This window comes from Alligator mississippiensis, chromosome 7, assembly GCF_030867095.1.
Source record: "Alligator mississippiensis isolate rAllMis1 chromosome 7, rAllMis1, whole genome shotgun sequence".
NCBI classification, from domain to species: Eukaryota; Metazoa; Chordata; order Crocodylia; family Alligatoridae; genus Alligator; species Alligator mississippiensis.
In genome coordinates, this window is record NC_081830.1 from 16,754,554 (window position 1) to 16,770,319 (window position 15,766).

General features: G+C 46.3%; 2 protein-coding genes across 2 annotated transcripts; both read left to right on the forward strand.

Annotated features, from left to right (window-relative positions):
• Window positions 1-2,536: 2,536 nt before the first annotated feature.
• Window positions 2,537-3,463, forward strand: LOC132251697 (olfactory receptor 14C36-like; the record flags this gene model as incomplete). The annotated part of the gene is made up of 1 exon (XM_059731642.1): window positions 2,537-3,463. A coding segment is annotated over exon 1 (927 nt), but the record flags the coding sequence as incomplete, so codon positions are not given.
• A 7,181-nt stretch (window positions 3,464-10,644) lies between these two features.
• LOC132251874 (olfactory receptor 14I1-like) lies at window positions 10,645-11,574 on the forward strand. The gene has a single exon (XM_059731794.1). The coding sequence runs from the start codon at window positions 10,645-10,647 to the stop codon at window positions 11,572-11,574; it is 930 nt and encodes a 309-aa protein (XP_059587777.1).
• Window positions 11,575-15,766: the final 4,192 nt, after the last annotated feature.

Here is a 15,766-nt window from a genome sequence, read left to right on the forward strand (position 1 = left end):
AGTTCGCCGATGACACCAAACTTTGGGGCAAAGCATCCACGCCAGAAGACAGGCGGGTGATCCAGGCTGACCTGGACAGGCTCAGCAAGTGGGCGGATGAGAATCTGATGGTGTTCAACGCCGATAAATGCAAGGTTCTCCACCTTGGGAAGAAAAACCCGCAGCATCCTTATAGGCTCGGCAGTGCAATGTTGGCTAGCATTATGGAAGAAAGAGACTTGGGGGTCATCATTGACCACAAGATTAACATGAGCCTGCAGTGCAATGCTGTGGCTAGTAAAGCGACCAAAACGCTGGCTTGCATCCATAGATGTTTCTCAAGCAAATCCCGGGACGTCATTTTCCCCTTGTACTGGGCCTTGGTGAGGCCGCAGCTGGAGTACTGCATCCAGTTTTGGGCTCCACAATTCAAAAAGGATGTGGAAAAGCTTGAGAGAGTCCAGAGAAGAGCCACGCGCATGATCAGAGGTCAGGGAAGCAGACCCTACGATGACAGGCTGAGAGCCCTGGGGCTCTTTAGCCTGGAAAAGCGCAGGCTCAGGGGTTATCTGATGGCCACCTACAAGTTTATCAGGGGTGACCACCAGTATCTGGGGGAACGTTTGTTCACCAGAGTGCCCCAAGGGATGATGACTAGGTCGAACGGTCATAAACTACTACAAGACCATTTCAGGCTGGACATAAGGAAGAATTTCTTTAGTTTCCGAGCCCCCAAGGTCTGGAACAGCCTGCCGCCGGAGGTGGTTCAAGCGCCTTCATTGAACACCTTCAAGAGCAAACTGGATGCTTATCTTGCTGGGGTCCTATGACCCCAGCTGACTTTCTGCCCTTTGGGCTGGGGGCTGGACTCGATGATCTTCTGAGTCCCTTCCAGCCCTAATGTCTATGAAATCTATGAAATGTAGGTGCTTGAACCACCTCCGATGGCAGGCTATTCCAGGCCTTGGGGGCTCAGAGAGTAAAGAAATTCTTCTTTATGTCCATCCTGAACCGGTCTTGCAGTAGTTTATAACCGGTTGCCTTTGTCATCCCTTTGGGCGCTCTGGTGAACAATCGTTCCCCAGATCCTGGTGGTCACCCCTGATAAACCTATAGGTGGCCATCAGATCACCCCTGAGCCTGCGCTTTTCCAGGCTAAAGATCCCCATGGCTCTCAGCCTGTCATCGTAAGGTCTGTTTTTCTGCGCTCTGATCATGCGCGTGGCTCTCCTCTGGGCTCTCATGACAGTAGATTCAGAACCAGGACCCTATCAATGATTACTGAGCTAATATTTTGTCAACATGATGCCTTGCAATGGGGCATTGCAATGGGGAATTATTTGTTTTTTGCACCTTACAACCTGACTTTTATTCTCATGTTATGTTCTCATGCAAAACTGCATAGCAACTAACCCAATGGCAATCTGTTGCCTCCCTGCATCCTAAGGTGCCCAGTCTGGCTCAATGGGGCAACTGAGCAAGACAGAGAAGCTCAGGGCCTTCTCAGAGATCCCATGACTTGTGTTGTGAGGGAGATTAAACCAGAGCACAGCTCTGCTGTTCTGCTAACATCTGTACAGCTCGGACTGTTTACATCTGGGCTTTTCCTTCTGAGCTGTGCAGGACTCCAGGGAACGAGTCCCAGGAGCCTTCAGAAGGAAACTACTGCAAAATTGCTGTCTTTCTTCACTCCTTTTCTACAAGGCGGGTTTGAACTCAGCTGCACACTCAGAAACCTGGTTGGATTCACTCCAGTCGTTCAGTGTCAGAGGGAGCAGAGAAAGACCTCTGAGTTAGCTGTGCTTCTGGGGACCTAGATTAGTGGTTGGTGCAGAGGAGAGCTGAGAGATCAACTGGACAAGAGCAAAGGATCTCAGAAGGGGAAGCCTGAATGTGACACAAGAGATGAGGAAACTTCCACAAAAACAATTTCAGTAAGTTTTCTGCATCGGTGAAGTGTCCTGTCTTAGTAAGACGCAGACAAGATATTAAAACATTAAAAGTTGGAAAACCTGGCTACACAAATCATTCTGCATTTTCTGTATAATAGTTTCAAAGCTACAAGAGTGAACAAAGACATTTTCAATGTTTTTGCTATGAATACAGATAATGTTATATAGCATATTGGAAGTAGGGTGGGAAGAGGAGAGGGGTGGGATTGGGACCTCTAAGGAATTCATCTTTTTTGTATAATATCTTTTATTTCATACATATTTGTTTCCAGCATACATTTTCTAGGTGAGATCTATTGAAAAAAAAGATAAACTTTCAGACTTAAAGCAAAGGAAAAAAAAATCTGAGGTGTGGCTGGGGTAACATTTTCTTCACTTTCTAAAGGAATTTCAAAATATTTCATTTTATGTAGGGTCTTGACAGGGAAAAATCATTTATTAAAATCAAATATTTCATGGGAAAAAAATGGAATGTTTCTATTCTTAGCATGAAATTAGGAGACATTATTGATGTAATATCAAAGTCCCTGAGTTTGTTACTCTCCTCCTTACCCCTGCCCTTGTTTTATTATACCCAGGACTTGCACGGTGCCCTGGAAAGGAAGATGCCCAACTGGACCACTGTAACCGAGTTCCTCCTCCTGGGCTTCTCGGACACTTGGGAGCTGCAGATCTTATACTTTGTCATCTTTCTGGCAGCGTACCTGGCAGCTCTGGTGGGGAACCTCCTTGTTCTCACTGTTGTTACTACGGACCATCACCTCCACAGCCCCATGTACTGTTTTTTGGCAAATTTATCCATCCTTGATCTTGGATCCATCTCCGTCATTGTCCCAAAGTCCATGGCCAATTCTCTCTTAAACACCAGGACAATTTCCTATGCTGGATGTGTGTCCCAGGTCTTTCTTGTCTTCCTCTTTTGTACAGCCGATCTTGCATTCCTGACCATCATGGCATATGACCGGTACGTTGCGATCTGCAAGCCACTGCATTATGAGATAATTATGAACAGGAGAGCTTGCATCCAGATGGCTGCCTGTGCATGGGTTGTTGGTGCCATGTACTCTGCAGTGCACACTGGGAACACCTTTAGTCTCCCCTTCTGCCACTCAAATATCATCAACCAGTTCTTCTGTGAAATACCCCAGCTGCTCAAGCTCTCCTGCTCCGACACATACCGCAGGGAGCTGGCAGCTGTTGCCTTCAGTTTGTTTTTATGTTTAGGATGTTTTGTTTTCATCGTTGTGTCGTATGTTCAGATCTTCACCACGGTGTGGAGAATCCCCTTGGAGCAGGGCCGGCAGAAAGCCTTCTCCACCTGCATTCCCCACCTTATCGTGGTCTCCCTGCTTCTTTCCACTGGCAGCATTGCCTACACGAAGCCCATCTCTGACTCCCCGTCCCCTCTGGATCTCCTGGCAGCTGTACTTTATTGTGTGATGCCTCCATTGTTGAATAGAGTCATCTACAGCATGAGGAACAGGGAGATCCAAGCTGCCCTAAGGAAACTGCTCCACAGGCTGATCCCCTCCAAGAGCAATATGTCCATCTTTCTTTCATGACTTTCCTTCTCTTACATTTTTCTTTTCTAATTTTCAAATTAGCTTAGTCTTTTTTCATAATATTGTGTGAATCTTGCATATTAAAAATGAAGGTGGTAGGTTAATTCTGTAACTATGTAAGGTCAAAGACTTGGTTTTTGTCATTTTGGTTGACACTGTTGAAGTGGGAAAGTAATGTTTCATGCATCAATTTTACTCTCTTTGCACCATCTAAAATATATCCCATCATTTGCAAGATAATGAAGAATTAAAGAGTTTTGTTTACTAATTGGTGCAATCAATTATTCAGATGACAGACTATACTGGCAAATATCCAGATGGTGTGAAACTGGAATGAAATGCAAATACTTTAGGGGACAGGAATAGAGTTCAGATGGATACGAATAGACTGGGAAGCTGGGCTTGAAACAATAAGATGAAGGCCATGAAATAAATGCAACTTGCTGCACATAGGGTAGAAGAATCAAAAGCACGAATACAGCCTGTGTTAAAATGCCTGGGTGGAATCATGGTTGAAAAGGTGGGTCACAGACTCAATATGAACATGGAATTTGATGTAGCTACAGAAACAATCATGCAGTTTTGGGCTGCAACAACAGTGTAGGTTGTACCCGTGTTGGTCTAAGGACACAGGCAGACCAGGTTCTTTTTGTGAATCTGATACCTTTTATTAGATCAACTTAAATTGCCGGAAACATTTTTCTTTCTAGTAAGCATTCGGGTTTAAAAGCCAGGAAGAGCATACCCCAACGGCAGATGCTTCCCCAGCCTGACGAAGGGTTTTTAAACCTGAAAGCTTGCTTCATCTTTTGTTTTCCTTCAGGCTCTGACTGCAAGGTTTCAGGGCAAGGATGAGAACTACATACATTAGGCAGCTCAGTCAGTTTGGTCCCACAGTAAACCATGAATTAAGTCTCTTTTGCACCACAAGGAAGAGGATACACAAGGAGAACATTCATGGAGATTTGGTTATGGAGACATTTCTATTTCTGATACAGAAACAGGGTTTTTTTTTTCCAAATGGCAAAAGGAATCATTCAAGGCTGAGGAAGGCATAGCACTGAAGAACAGAATCTCATTGATCTGTGTTAGAGCATATCATTTTCCACGAGGTCCGGTGTTCAGAGTGCTAGGATGCTGAAAAGTACTGTAGCATTGTTGGGTGCCTAACTACATTTGGCTGGTTTGCAAACAGGTGTCTCATTAACTCCCAGCCTTCATACTGTGTTTTGATCATAGTAAGGGAGGGTTACCAGATCACTGGGAAAAAAAATTCAGGGCCATAAATCTCTGTTCACCCCTGCTTAAACAGGTTGAGGTTTAAAAATAAAAAAAACAAGAACCCTAAAGGAAGTTAGGTGCTTACTTTAAATGAGACTTAAGGTCTCAAACTCACTTGCCTGTTTCAAAATATTCATAGGATCCTAGGACTGGAAGGGAGAGTATTTCTTTCTCCTATAATATGTTCGGTCCTAATACAACAACGCTGTTCCTTGGGTGCATCTATTCATGCAATGAGCACAGCCGAATGAACTCCAGCACAGTTCTTGCTGGAGTTTCTTGTTCCTGGGTGCAGAATTAGAGTAGATGGCATTAGATTAGCAATCTGCTTCCAGCCACCATAGGACAGGGGGTGGGGTGGGAGACCTGCCCATGGCTCCTGTGTGGAGATCAGGATCCCAGTGCAGCTCGATGGTGCTGTCTTGGGGTGATGCCTTGTGCCCCGTGGGATGGGGGAGGGAGGTGGCAAGTACTTTTTGGACTGGGGAGAGGTGAGACACAACGAGGAAGCAGCACCAGGACTTTTCTGTCGGCTTTGTTAAGGACACCATCAGCATGCCTAGGTGGGAAACAAAGATCACGTGTAATGAAGAGGATCGAAGGCCAGACCCGAGGAGGGTGAGTGGCTGTGGGATCACAGCCTCGTCCTGATGTACGAGGTCCCCCAACTGGCTGGTGGGTCTGAGCCTGGTTCCTCCTCTCCCCACTACAGCACTGGTCAATTTAAATGACAATCAGTACAGCGTGTGCAGCCCCCAGCCATTCCCAGCCTAGTTCAAGGGAAGGGTGATTTCAGTATTCCCCTGCAGCAGGGATGTGTGTGCTTCTGCTCCTTTCAGATCTGCTCAGAAGACACGGGCTTCACAGGGCCTGGGATCCCAAGATCCGTGCAGCTGGAAGGTGTCCCCACATCAGGACAGTTCCAGCCTCTCTCCGAACGGATCCAAATCCAGCTTCGAGAGAGACGGGGGCAGAGGTGCAGCCCCCGCACTGCCCCTCTGGAACGGGAACTGAGATTTGCTACGGGAGCCGACATCAGGACAAGGAAGAGCCTGTATAGCACCATCAGGAGATAATCTCCTCACCAGGCATGAAGCTGTGCAACTTTTGCACACAGGTGTCCCCAGGAGAAGAGGGAAAGGGAACGGCCAGCCTCAGCTGGTAGGCTGTTTGGGAGCTGCCAGGTCAGAACCCTGCAGGCATGGGTGACTGGTGCCACCTTAGCCAGGGTGGGCACATGCCCCGCCAGTGACCAGTCAGTGAGTGGGTGGGGTGGGGGTCCCATCATGGCCAATCTCGCCAACAGGGTGGTGCATTGACCGTGAAGCAGCTACAGTGCTCCTGGAACTGGCCACAGCGCTCCCCAAAGTAGTCGTGGTGCTTCTTCCATGCTCCATCCCCCTGTCTGGCACTCACGGGGGGCAATCAGCACTCCCACCTGCCCATTGCCTAAGCTGGGAACACAGCCTGTCAGGGGGTGCACCCTCTATGCAGCGCCACTGCCTGTAGGAGGGAGGCAGGTCTGAACCAGGACGGCTCAGGGCTTCAGGAACAAAGGACCTGCCAGGGGAGGGGAACCCCTGTGCCGGACTGTGAGTGCGGGAGGGGAGACAGTTCGAGAAGAGGAACGGCTGAGAGGGCACAAACCTCAGAGGCGGGGAGTGGGGAGACATTTAATACTGTACCATTTGCAGGCAGTTTATTTACAGAAGCGATAAAAGGAAACCCTTCACCCGCACCATCTGCCCAGAGGTTTCAACGTGAGGTCCAGCCTGATGAAGGGGCTCAGAGCCTCAAGAATGACAGGAGCTGTGTTCACACCATCTAGTGGGTGATCCTACCAATAACTGTGTTGCTATTTATTACAATGAGACCTGAGAATTCATTCTAGAAGGAAACTATCTATAAACTATATCTAAAACTATAAACTATATCTAAAAGGATAATCAAAGCTTTGTGTCTCTCTTGGGTATTTCCTAAAGGATTCCTTATGCAGTCTGAGTTCTGTGGTTGCTATCACTACCTAATTGCTGGGTGATATCCTGCAGAAATTAAACACTGGGAAAAAGATTGGGAAGAGGCTGTGGTCTGGAGGGCCTCCTGAAACAGCAAGACAATCTCTAGCCTTAATCCCCATGACATGTCAAGGAGTTGAGTTCTCCTTTCAAATCCCATTTCCATGGGAACATTATAGCCAGCTCTGAGAAAGACAAGAGTAGCTATCAGTGAGCGAGTCTATATGTGCACACTTACTGCACAGTAGAGGCGTGCATCTATACACGTGCACCTGTATTGCACAGCAACTATGGCAACTTATGCTGACTTGGGAACAAATTTGCTTCCTGCATAATGCAGTTAGCAAATTTACGCCCACTTAGTTACTGCGCAATAAGGCATGAGTAGACACCTTACTGAGCAGTAACACTGTGTATGTGGACTGACTTGGGAGTAACTTTGCTCCAAAGCTAGTGCAGACACAGAGGTACTGCACAGTAATGCCTACATGTGTAGATGCTGGTCTAAAAACGGTTTACTGTGCAGTAAGTGACTGCACAGTAAATGCATGTGTAGACACATCCACTGGGGATAAAAGTGTTGCAAGTGACAAACCTCACGAGAACAGTAAGGTATCCACAGAAATCAGAGGGCATTAGGGAACACCCAGTTCTTTCCACCATCCAAAGTTGCTATACTCCAGCATCCGGGCCTCAGCTCCTGTTGAAATAATTATTTTAAGGTTACCAGTATTATTATAGGGGTTGCTAACATTGCTGCCCCACTTTCCACCTGCTCAGAGACTAGGGGGATGCTGGGACAGTAAGCAGCAGGAACACTACATGTCTACCTGAGGTGGAAAGGTGATGGGTCTGCTGGCTTTCAAAAGGACTGCAGGTCATTCTGGGATGGCCATGCAGGGTAGGTACCACTGCCAAGTGGGGTGGAGGGTATTGCCTCGCTTCCTGTTATTGTTTCAATTTGAGAATGACTGAGTTTGGGAAACAGCCACAGCCCATGAGAGAGGAATGTAAGAGCTTGGAAAGGATAGTTAGCAATAGCTGAACAGGGAAGTCCAGGGAAGCCCAAGGGCAAAGAAAGAGGTAGACAGGCTGTGGAAACAGGGGGTTTTCCCTGGCTCGCACTTGCAGGGAATCAGTTAGGATGGCCAAAGCAGGATTAGAACTTAGATTAGCATAAAAAATTAAGGACAACAAAAAGTCCTTCTTCAGGTATATAGGGAGCAAAAGGAAAGTGCAGGGAAGCATAGGACCCCTATAAGACAAACTAGGGCAATTGGTGACAGAGAGTGGGGCAAAGCAGAGTTCTTCAATGAGTTCTTTCTTTGTATTCCTAGACAAATCTCCCAGTTGGATCATAGATAGACACAGGAGGGACACCAGTCCACCAACTGTTAGCGCAGACTTAGTGAAGGGGGCTTGGAGGGGCTGGATATATTCAAATCAGTGAGCCCGAATGAACTTTATCCAAGGGTGCTGATGGAATTGGCCAGTGTCATAGCAGAGCCGCTGGCACTGCTGTTCGAGCAATCATGGCGCCTCGGTCAGGTCCCAGAAGACTAGAAAAGGGCCGGTGTGGTCCCTATTCTCAAGAAGGGGAGGAGGGAGGAACCGGGAAACTATAGGCCAGGTGGTCTCACCTCTATCCTTGGGAAAACTCTGGAAACAATCATTAAGGATCACGTTTGTGGGAGCCCAGCAGGGAAAATAATTCTGAAAGGAAATCAGCACGGTGCTCTATTTACTAGGGCCCTATTTACTAGGGCAATGGCCACAAATTGATTGAGAGATTTAGGTTGGACATTAGAAAGAATTTCTTCACAATAAGGGTTGCCAGAATCTGGAATAGGTTTCCAAGGGAGGTGATGCTCTCTCCTACCTTGGGGGTCTTCAAGAGAAGACTGGACAACCACCTAGCTGGGATCAACTGACCCCAGTGCTCTTTCCTGCCCAGGGCAAGGTTCGGACTCAACGATTTACTGAGGTCCCTTCCAGCCCTAATATCTATTAATCTATGAATAGGGGGTAAGGAAGCTGAGAAGCAGGGGAGTGGCAGTGGGGAGGGATAGGAGGGAAGTTGGGGAAGAAATACACAATGTTGCTGGTGTTCATGGAGATTGTGAATGCAGGATGGGCAGTTGGTTTGGGTTGGGAGTGGGGGCACTCTCCTTGCTCTCCTTGAGCACCCCCACTGGATTGGATTCCCCCAAAGGACTGGTCACCCCTCCAGCATTTATCTAGATTATAGGTGAACCTAAAAGGGAAACAGGCTCCTAGGTGATTAAATTGCATTGCTTCTGAAGGTGTACAGAAGCTAAATCTTAGGTGCTTAGGAATCATTGAGGGCAAACTTTAGCTGGCCTTCATTGCAGCATTTGACTTGGATCTTGCTTAGACCTAGTCGTCTTAACTTCTTCTCTTCAGTGCCTGGTGCCTGGCTGCTCTTGCTATCATGTCTGACTACGATTTTCAAGGATTCTATCAGGACAGGAAATTAAAGAAGTGTCCCTGAAATAAATAAGGGGGAAGACTTGCTACTTCATGATAACTTGGTGCATGTTTGGTACAACCTGACTCATGGCAGTTTGCCCCTTGTTGAGAGAGAGTATAAATGATGCCATAAATTCAGGATTGGGTATCATAGGCACTGAGATTCTTAAAGATTTAGGTAAGCAGCTCATGGGATTTAAAACAGCTCCTAAGCGAAAGGAACTAGCCAAACAAATTATGTAGCTTGCTAAATTCAACTGAGCATCTGTCTGCATGTGGGTGCGAAAAATCCATTATCGATCCATCCCACAGGATACATAGAAGCAGGGAGCCCTGGGTGAAACCTATGACCTGTGCCTTACAGTAGATCGAACAACAGATTCACAATTGTCTCTTTATCTTTAGAAACAATTCGTTCAAGGGTGTTTGCCTCTGGGCCTCTGCTTTGGAGCTATCCAGAGCTCTAGGGAATGAGTCTCACAAGCCCTTAGACGAGGGACACAGATAAAGCACCTTACTGCAGCTTTTGTTCTTTCATGCCAGGGATGCTCAGAGGCAGTGACACCCAGCTCATCTGTACACAGAAATAGGCTTGAATCAAATATCAGTGCCTGTCTTCTAGAAACACAGTGGCAGAAGAAAGAGTATTTAAGTAGGTTCAGAGCTGTGTACTGAGCAAAGGATCCTGTCAGTAAAGGATTAAATGCAACAGAAGCTTGTGGAAAAAACCCACAAACAGCATGGTAAGTTGCTTCGAGTCTGAATGCATAGAATGGGAAGCTAGGGACAGAAAGAATGTCAATGAGATTGGGATTATGTGTATGGCCAGGTTGCTGCAAAATGAAACCAAATGCTGTGAATAAATGAGAAGAGCATTGAAGTAATATAAGGTAGACTCCCTCTCAAATTTAGCTTTTGGTGCAGGGGACAGAGTGGTTATAAAGAGCAGAAGAATCAGAGAGAGAATAGTATATCTGCTTTACACATAGAGATGACAATCCAGCTGGTATGTAGCACCATATGTTAGTCTGCAACCAGGTGGCAGTCAGTCTGTGCACAAACCTTGGGCGTGGAATTATTATATAGAAGCTCATACTATTGAGAGAAATATCAAATAGTATGAGCTTGTATGTAATAAAGTAATAATAATTATATATATATATATACACACACACACACACACACACACACACACACACACACACACACCCTTGAAGAAGAAGGAGTGACATGTGAATGTTTGGAAGATAGTTTGTGAGATGTTTCTGACAGGAGAATCAGAGCCTTTGAGCTTTATTTTTCTGATCCTGACCACTGTCCTTGTTCTTTCCACCACAGGCATCCCCCAATGGACTGAAAGAGGCAATGTCGAACCAAACCACTGTAACCGAGTTCCTCCTCCTGGAATTTTCTGACATCCGGGAGCTGCAGCTTTTACACTTTGCCATCTTTCTAGCAGTGTACCTGGCAGCTCTGATAGGGAATCTCCTCGTTATCATGGTGGTAGCCCTTGACCACCACCTTCACACTCCCATGTACTTCTTCCTCATGAATTTGTCCATCCTAGACCTGGGAAGCATCTCTGTCATTGTCCCCAAATCCATGGGCAATTCCCTGTGGAACACCAGGTTGATTTCCTATGCTGGATGCGTTGCCCAAGTTTTCCTTTTCTTCTTCTTCATTACAGCCAACTTTGCCTTCCTCGCCATCATGGCATACGATCGATGCATTGCCATCTGCAAACCACTGCACTATGAGACCATCATGAAGAGGAGTGCTTGTGTCCAGATGGCAGTCAGTGCATGGGTCAGTGCCATTCCCTACTCTGCACTGCACACTGGTAACACTTTTCGGTTACCTTTCTGCCACTCCAACATCATCAACAAGTTTTTCTGTGATGTCCCCCAGCTGCTCCAGCTCTCCTGCTCTGACTCCTCTCTCAGTGAATTTGGGATTCTTATCTTTAGTGGGTGTTTATTTTTGATCTGTTTTGGTTTCATTGTTGTATCATATGTTCAGATCTTCAGTGTGGTACTGAGAATCCCTTCAAAGCAAGGCCGGCATAAAGCTTTCTCAACCTGTATTCCTCACCTTGTTGTGGTCTCCTTGCTTATTTTCACTGGCACGGTTGCATACATGAAGCCCACATCCAACTCCTCATCAGGTCTGGATCTCATGGGGGATGTTCTGTATGCCATACTGCCACCAATAGTCAATCCAATCATCTACAGCATTAGAAACAAGGAAATCAAAGCTGCCCTTGTGAAACATATTGCCTGGAATTTGTTCAGTTGAAAGAAAGAGCCCGTCTTTTTCTCATAAGTGTCATTTGATTATCTTTTTCTGTGTATAGGTATTTAACCGGTAGATAGGTCCACAAAAGTAAGGCAATGTGCAATCCAGACCAACTCCACTGAAGAAATTAAAGTGCCTAAAGATTACAAATAGACTTTCTTTCCTTAGAAGTTTATACTGCCCTCTTTCCCATCTTAAAGGAGCTTGATGACAAAGTGCTACAGTATGTTGTTACAGCTCCAGTGAGTTAAAATTAAACCTTGCTCTGGCTTTGTGCTAATGTCCCCCTTAATTCAATCTACTTGTAAGCATGTACTTGGTTAACAGTCCTTCACAGTCAAAGGTGGCTGGATGTGATGCTAGCTTCCTTATGTGCTATTGACTCCAGAAACTGGTGTATGTAAATCATGCTAACCCCTGGAACTCACAGATCATTAAGACTTAAAAGCCATACTTGTGCTAATTAATCAACTCCCTTGTAAAATCAATAGCAGACGAAAGTCAATAAGTGGATTTCAGGGAACCTCTGGCATTCTGTAGGCTAAGACCTCATCTTTGAGTCTTAAATCCATACTCCCCTTCAGCCAAGCAGTGGACTTTTTTTCTTCAGCACAGGTATTCGGAAGTGCTTGGGAAGATGGTTGCAATGATGGGGGAAATGTTTGCTTAGAGAGACATCTGCATGATTGCTCAGCTATTATTTCCTCATAGCCTTGTTTTTGTGTAAATGGGGAATCCAGGGGTGGGGGGAATGGATTTCTCTCCACAATGATGAAGAGTGGAAAAGACAAGTAGAAAGTGTCAGCATTGCTCAGCTCCTGTTGAAATCATTATTTTAAGGCTGCCAGTATTATTGAGTAATTAAACTACGTGTGCCCATGTATTACTCTAACTAAGGTCCTTTTTATCATGTCAAATAAAGAAAGTAAGTATATGTTGTTCATGAAATTGAATTTCTGGACAGTTGACTACAGAATCCACTGATGAACTGCAGTTCACCCTATTATGCTTTCTCTAGAGGGGCTCTTTCTAGAGAATATTCAACCATAATGTGGTTTCTCTGTGTCCTGCTTAAAACCAAGCCCAGATGTAGCTTCTAGAGTGGTGAACGCATGGCTTTTCAAACTACAAGACCAGGCTTTCCAGCTGGTGCTTGAGTTGGGTGAGCTCCACAATGAGCTCCAGTTGGCTTAGCTCCTGTAGAGATACTGTGCCTCACAAAGAGAAAGGATCACATGTGCAGAAAGCATGCAGCCCCTGTGAAGCAAGACTGCATTTACTGGCTTACTGCAATACAGCCAGCAGAGTCCTTGTGTCACCATTGCTAGGCTCGAGTCAAGAATAGAGTCCCATTAGTCAAAAGGCCAAACTTTCTTTTCCTGGGACTCTTGCTTTGTCCTGCTTTCCTTCCATTTCTTCATCTTGGAGTCTTTGTTTCAAGGTGCCTCACACTAGGGTATGTATTGTGTTACTCTTGGGTGCCAGAGACAGCCCAAGGAAGCAGGGGGGTGTACCTGGTGAGCTCATGAGGTCCCTTCCAGCCGCTAACAACTATGAATTTATGAATCATGCCACTAAAGCAAATCGACCAGTCTTTATCTGATAGAAACAGATTCCACTGAAGGCACGAGAAGGGATCCCCAAAGTGCATAAATCTGTTAAGCTTCATCAGATCAGCAGACCTGTGCTGGCTTGCTGAGAGTCTAACTCAAATGTTGCAGATTCTTCTCTCCTACACACCAACTTTACACTACTTGGAGCTCTTTGACACCCATGAAGCCCCTGGTAACAGTAGATCCCATTTTAGCTTCTAGTGTTTCTGTAGCCATGAGGGTGCAGGAACAGTATGAGAACCGTTTTTTTTCCACAACACCTTTTATTGGACCAACTACATAATTGGGAGAGAAGTCAGCCAAGGTTTTCAACACACGTTTCCTTTCCTCAAGTCTGCAGAAGGGAAGTCTGTGCCTGGATGCTTGCCAGACTTCTCTCCCAACGATGCAGTTGGTCCAGGAAGAAACACCTTGCTTCCTATTTTATTTATTCTTTCTATTCCCATAGTTCTGACATGACCACAAGTAGCAAAGAAGCTGGACATGCTAAGATGCATTGTTCATCCACACAATGACAGCTGGATTGTGCTCCCACACAACATTCCCATTGGTGTAAGACACTGTAGGAATAGGAGTGGGGCAAAGCTGAGCTCTTCAATGAGTTCTTTCATCTGTATTCCTAGACACAGACCTAGACAAATCTCCCAGTTGGATCATACATAGACACAGGAGGGACACCAGCCCATCAACTCTTAGCACAGACTTAGTGAAGGGGGACTTGGAGGGGCTGGATATATTCAAATCAGTGGGCCCGAATGAACTTTATCCAAGGGTGCTGAAGGAATTGGCAGTGTCATAGCAGAGCCGCTGGCACTGCTGTTCGAGCACTCATGGTGCCTCGGTCAGGTCCCAGAAGAGTGGAAAAGGGCCGGTGTGGTCTCTATTCTCAAGAAGGGGAGGAAGGAGGAACCGGGAAACTATAGGCCAGTTGGTCTCACCTCTATCCTTGGGAAAACTCTGGAAAAAATCATTAAGGATCACATTTGTGGGAGCCCAGCAGGGAAAATAATTCCGAAAGGAAATCAGCACGGTGCTCTATTTACCTGGGCACCCCCTGGAGCAACTAGAAACAATGGCCACAAATTGATGGAGAGAAGATTTAGGTGGGACATTAGAAATAATTTCTTCTCAATAAGGGTTGCCAGAATCTGGAATAGGTTTCCAAGGGAGGCGATGCTCTCCCCTACCTTGGGGGTCTTCAAGTGGGGACTGGACAACCACCTAGCTGGGGTCATCTGACCCCAGCGCTCTTTCCTGCCCAGGGCAGGGGTCGGACTCAACGATCTACTGAGGTCCCTTCCGACCCTAGCATCTATGAATCTATAAACAGCGGGTAAGGAAGCTGAGAAGCAGGGGAGTGGCAGTGGGGAGGGATAGGAGGGAAGTTGGGGAAGAAATACACAATGTTGCTGGTGTTCATGGAGATTGTGAATGCAGGATGGGCAGTTGGTTTGGGTTGGGAGTGGAGGCACTCTCCTTGCTCAGAGGCAGAGGAGCAGGAAGGAGTTGGGGAGTGAGGGTGAAATGCTTTGAATGCTGGAGATTTGGAGTGGCAGGGCTTGCTTGGCCCTAATCTTATTTTGGTATTTTATGATGTTTCCATATGTTTTCTCTTTAAGCATAAGCTGCTCTGAGAGTTTTCTGGAAAGGCTGAAATAAAAAATATCTGAGAGGGTGAGTTTTGTTGCTAAGACAGATTTTGAAATACTGGCATTTCCATGTGATTGAAATGTTGGCTCCCACAGACCTCTGGAAGAGAGGCATTTTTTTGCCAGACCAGCTTCTCCTGACCATCAAGCCTTCATGAAGACAATGTGGGTACATACATTGGGGCTCTTCTTCCTTCCGCTACCCACCAAATGAAGTGACAGCAGTGGAGCACTCCTCCCAGAAAAGCTGGGCCACTGGCATGGGACCCCTTCTCTCTCTCTCAGGAGAGGCTACAAGTGACAAACCTCTTGGGAACAGTAAGGTACCCACAGAAATAAGAGGGCCATAGGGAACTTGCAGGTCTACCCAACATCCAATCAGGCTCAGCTTGGGTGAGGGCATGGGGCAGAACTGGAGGGCGGGTGGCAGAGGCTTCACAAAGCAGTAGGACTGAGGAATAGAAATTTATTGAGATGCTTAAGAGAGTTTTTTCTGTCCCAAATCAATCCACTCCACCCATCTGCAGAGACAGCAGACACTACTGCAGAAAGGCCTCTAACTCAGGTCTCCTGATCTGTGGGTGAGTGCTTCAACCACTAAGCTTTTAATGCCCAACGTGGGTGCTCGAGCCTCAGAGCTCTCCATGTGCCTTAGGCATGCTTGGAGCATACCCACTGGATTGGATTCCCCCAAAGGATTGGTCATCCCTCCAGCATTTATCTAGATTATAGGTGAACCTAAAAGGGAAACAGGCTCCTAGGTGATTAAATTGCATTGCTTCCAAAGGTGTACAGAAGCTAAATCTTAGGTGCTTAGGAATCATTGAGGGCAAACTTTATCTGGCTTTCATTGCAGCATTTGACTTGGATCTTGCTTAGACCTAGTCATCTTAACTTCTCTTCATTGCCTGGTGCCTGGCTGCTGGGATC